This window comes from Oryzias melastigma, linkage group LG13 (genome assembly GCF_002922805.2).
Source record: "Oryzias melastigma strain HK-1 linkage group LG13, ASM292280v2, whole genome shotgun sequence".
Taxonomy (NCBI): domain Eukaryota; kingdom Metazoa; phylum Chordata; class Actinopteri; order Beloniformes; family Adrianichthyidae; genus Oryzias; species Oryzias melastigma.
Window position 1 is genome coordinate 19,063,048 of NC_050524.1, and position 4,186 is coordinate 19,067,233.

The 4,186-nt window shown below is 37.9% G+C and overlaps 1 protein-coding gene across 2 annotated transcripts in view; it reads left to right on the plus strand.

Annotated features, from left to right (window-relative positions):
• Positions 1-4,186, plus strand: part of zgc:172282 (leucine-rich repeat and fibronectin type III domain-containing protein 1-like protein) — a 161,699-nt gene that overhangs the window by 95,905 nt on the left and 61,608 nt on the right. For both annotated transcript variants that reach the window (XM_024277816.2, XM_024277814.2), the window contains exons 4-7: positions 2,882-3,033; positions 3,145-3,398; positions 3,500-3,743; positions 3,868-4,025. In XM_024277816.2, the coding sequence (XP_024133584.1) occupies positions 2,882-3,033; positions 3,145-3,398; positions 3,500-3,743; positions 3,868-4,025 (808 nt within the window). The remainder of the gene's footprint in view (positions 1-2,881; positions 3,034-3,144; positions 3,399-3,499; positions 3,744-3,867; positions 4,026-4,186) is intronic.

A 4,186-nucleotide genomic window follows, 5' to 3' on the forward strand; every position in this document is an offset into this window, starting at 1 on the left:
ACTTTATTTCTGCATCATTCATATTTTGTCTCTATTTACATTCTTTTTTTTGGAGGGGGGGAGTAACAGTTTTCTAAAATAAAATATGAAAAAAAAAACTCAAAAGAATGCAACAATGAAAATTAAACTCTCAATTAGTTATAAAATTGTTTTAAAAAAGTTTACTTGATATGAGGGTACATATGAAGATTGGTAAGTTGACAAGAGCACCACTCTGCTCCTTATCCGGTTGCCAAGTTGATGACTTTCGCCCATGTGACTGATTGTGTGGACAGACAAAAATTGACTCTGCTAATGTCATTCTGATAAGCAAACAAAAGAAAATAATAATCAGACAAGACCTGGCACAGCTCAAGCATTAAACAGCCAAAGGAAAAGCAAAGATAGGATGCAGCAATTTTCGTCATTCTCATTGGCACACACTGAGAAAGAAGACACTGCAGTTTTATTTAAAATAGACAAAACATATTTACTTGATGGATAGATCTAAGTTTTTTAAGTTCTTTACATATTCTTTACATTTTTGTCTGTGTGACAAACTGATCGACAGACCATCTGTGTCAGGTCTTTCTGTGATAAAATTCTACATAAGAGTGGAACCAGTGAGACAGCCCGGGGACATTAAGATTTTTTTGGATAGTGTTGACACCTCACTCTCCAATATCAGTCCTGGGGAGTGTGTCAGAGATGTGCATAGCCAGGAACTCAAGTTTTTTTCTTTTGTTTTGTGAATATTTGTTGTCCTGTTATTTACAAATAGCTAGAGTTATATTTTTCTAACACAGCCCTCTGAACTGATTTGACCGACCCATTCTCGTCCCCAACTTGTCACATATTGACAAATTGTTAAGGACCCCTCCGTGTCACTTTTTGACATTTTGGGTGTCCCCAACTTGTTGTTTTTGATGTGCTTGCTGTTCGTAAAATGAAGGGTCCGCAACCCCCGGGACGTGGTATCGGACGCGGAATGGTCCTTGGGACACGTCCAGTACCAGTACCCTAACTCAGCACCGGACGTAGTATTAGACGCAGTACTAAACGCGGTACCGGACGTGGACTGGTCCTTGGGAGGCATCCAGTACCAGTACCCAAACCCTGTACCCTAACCCAGCACCGGACGCAGTACTAGACGCGGTACCAGACGCGGACTGGTCCTCAGGAGGCGTCCAGTACCAGTACCCAAACCCTGTACCCTAACCCAGCACCAGACGCAGTACTAGACGCGGTACCAGACGCAGACTGATCCCGGGACGCGTCCAGTACCAGTACCCAAACCTGTTCCCTGACCCAGCACCGGACGGAGTACTAGACGCGGTGCCAGACCCAAACTGGGCCTAGGTGCAGACCAGGTTAGGGTATTGGTGCGCTTTGCGTCCTGGTACTTGACCTGTGATTTAATGGGAACAGTCAGCATCTTAAAAAAAAAACGACAAGTTTGGGACACCCAGAACGCCAAAAAGTGACTTCAATATGTGACGAGTTGGGAGTGAGCATGTGTAGATTTGACTCAATTGAAAATTAGTGTAGCCATAGTAGTATCTTTCAGCAATTTGACAATTGTGTTGGTAATTGGAATTTGAGTACCGGTGAAGGTTACCAATTAGATTACCTTTCACCCAGGATTGCCACAACTGGTAGAACTTTAACTGAACTTAAACTTAACAGCTAAAATGTAAATTAGGGCAGAAAGTGGAAATTTGGTTGAGCAATTTAAAAATATCTTTGTCTTGAATGTTTGTGTTAGATATTGTACCACAAAAGTCAAAATAATTTTACTGATCGTCTAATAGCCATGGACTGAATTACTTAAGGAGAAAGCCACTGATCTGCTAAGAAATCCATCACTTAAAACACAATTTCACGAGTCAAGTGGGTATACAGCGTATTTAGACGCATACATTTACTTAGGACAGAGATGTCAAACTCGATCGCAAAGGGGGCCAAACTCCAAAACTCACCATAGGCTGCGGGCCGAACTGGATAAACATTTATTGAACACACTAAAGCTAAATTTTTAAAACTTTCAGAATGTAACTATTTAATATTACTATAAATAAAAACAGGCAGGAATATTATTCCAGAATAAATCAACTTAAACCTTAAATAACTTTCAATATTTTACCCTCCATAAAAATGTATTTTGTCGAAATTATACAAGATAAAATTAAGCGCAAAATAACATCGGGCCATTAATAACAATAAAATAAAATGATCTGGAGGGCCGGATATAATTACCCCGAGGGCTGGATCCGGCCCCCGGGCCTTGACTTTGACACATGATTTAGGAATATTTTAAACCAGTCAACTTTTTGAAACTTTTAGAAAAGTAAAACTTCAATTACAACTTTTCATAATTATTTTAAGCACTATCACTGTGTTCTGTACTCTGATGCAGAACTTGATTAAAATGATGATCATGTAATATTTTTTATATACGATATATTTATGAAGCTCATGAACAGATTTATTTAGCAATCTTTTGTGTCTTTTTCAGGTATTGTTTTTAATGTAATGTAATAATTGTCATTTTATAAAATATTTTTATATTTCTACTATTCAGTGGTTTTGACTACATGTTATATATTTTTTTCATGAACAAAGAATTCATTTTGAAATGGAGAAATAAAAAAAATAAAAAAATCAATTTAATTCAAATTTTGACTCCGTTTTCATCAAAATCAGAATTTCCTTAATTTAATTTTCTTTATTATGTTTCCTTTATTTTTCTTTCTTAGCAACAATAAGACTCTCCTAAAGTGTTTAAATAATTTATAATATAGAAATACATTTTAAACATAAAACCTACACGCAAGAGAAATTATAAAGTACTGATTCCAAGTTTGTTCTAAGATCATTTTTGTTTTTATCCTTTCATTTTAAGCTGTCCGAAGAAAAGACTTTGCCAACATGACCAGCTTATTACATCTGACGCTGTCAAAAAACACCATCAGCCAGATCCTTCCTTCAGCTTTCAGTGATCTACGGCGGCTAAGAGCACTTCACCTAGACTCCAACAGATTAACCGTGATAAAGGTGAGTTTTAATCCCAGGATATGGGATTAAAAAAAGTTCCATTTACTCAATATTATACACAAATTATAACTGACACCATTTTCTTTGCTTCTTTGCTGTATCAACAAACAGGACGATCATTTCAAAGGTCTCACAAACCTTCGGCATCTGATCTTGGCCAATAACCAACTTCACTCTATAGCTCCTCACGCTTTTGATGACTTCCTGTCAACACTGGAAGATCTAGATCTCAGTTACAACAACCTAATCCAGGTTCCATGGGAAATTATAGGGCACCTAACCAATGTCAATACCCTAAATATGGACCATAACCTCATAGAAAATGTTCCACAGGGAGTATTCACTAATCTGCATAAGTTAGCCAGGTAAGACAAGGGTTCATGTTTTCTTAAGAATTGGAAAACAGTAAACTTGTCTCATTTCCTACATATTTTTACGCGTTGTGTTGTCTTTTCTTCTTTATCAGGCTAGACATGACATCCAACAAGCTAAAGAAAATTCCTCCAGACCCGTTGTTCCTAAGAATTCCAGTGTACGCCAAGTCTAAAGGCTCCCCTCTTTCCTCCCTCGTGTTGAGCTTTGGTGGCAACCCACTTCACTGTAACTGTGAGCTACTGTGGTTAAGGAGACTAACCAGAGAAGATGACCTTGAGACATGTGCCTCTCCACCAGACCTCAGTGCCAAGTATTTCTGGACAATTCCTGAAGAGGTATGAGCTTTTTCATCTAGGGTGTGAAAGAACAGAATCTGCCAAAGAGATTTTGTTCATAAATTGGACTTTTTTTTTCACTGAGCAGCTAAACTTTTCTTTTTCACTTTTTCTGTGTTTTTAGGAGTTTATCTGTGACCCACCAGTTCTTACTCGAAGGTCACCTCTTACTGTGGTCATGGAAGGCCAGCCTGCAAGTCTGAAGTGCAAAGCAAATGGTGACCCCGAACCAGAAGTCCACTGGATTAGCCCTGAAGGACGTCTAATATCTAATGGCTCCAGGTATACGCTTGATGATAAACTCAGACTTGAAATTAACTGTTGGTTTATTTCTGCCTATAAATGGATAATACTAGGAGAGGGAATTTTTCACTTAGAAATATACGGTAACTTAAGTCAACAGATCATCAACTTTTTTTTACATGCGTCATCCACAGAAAAAA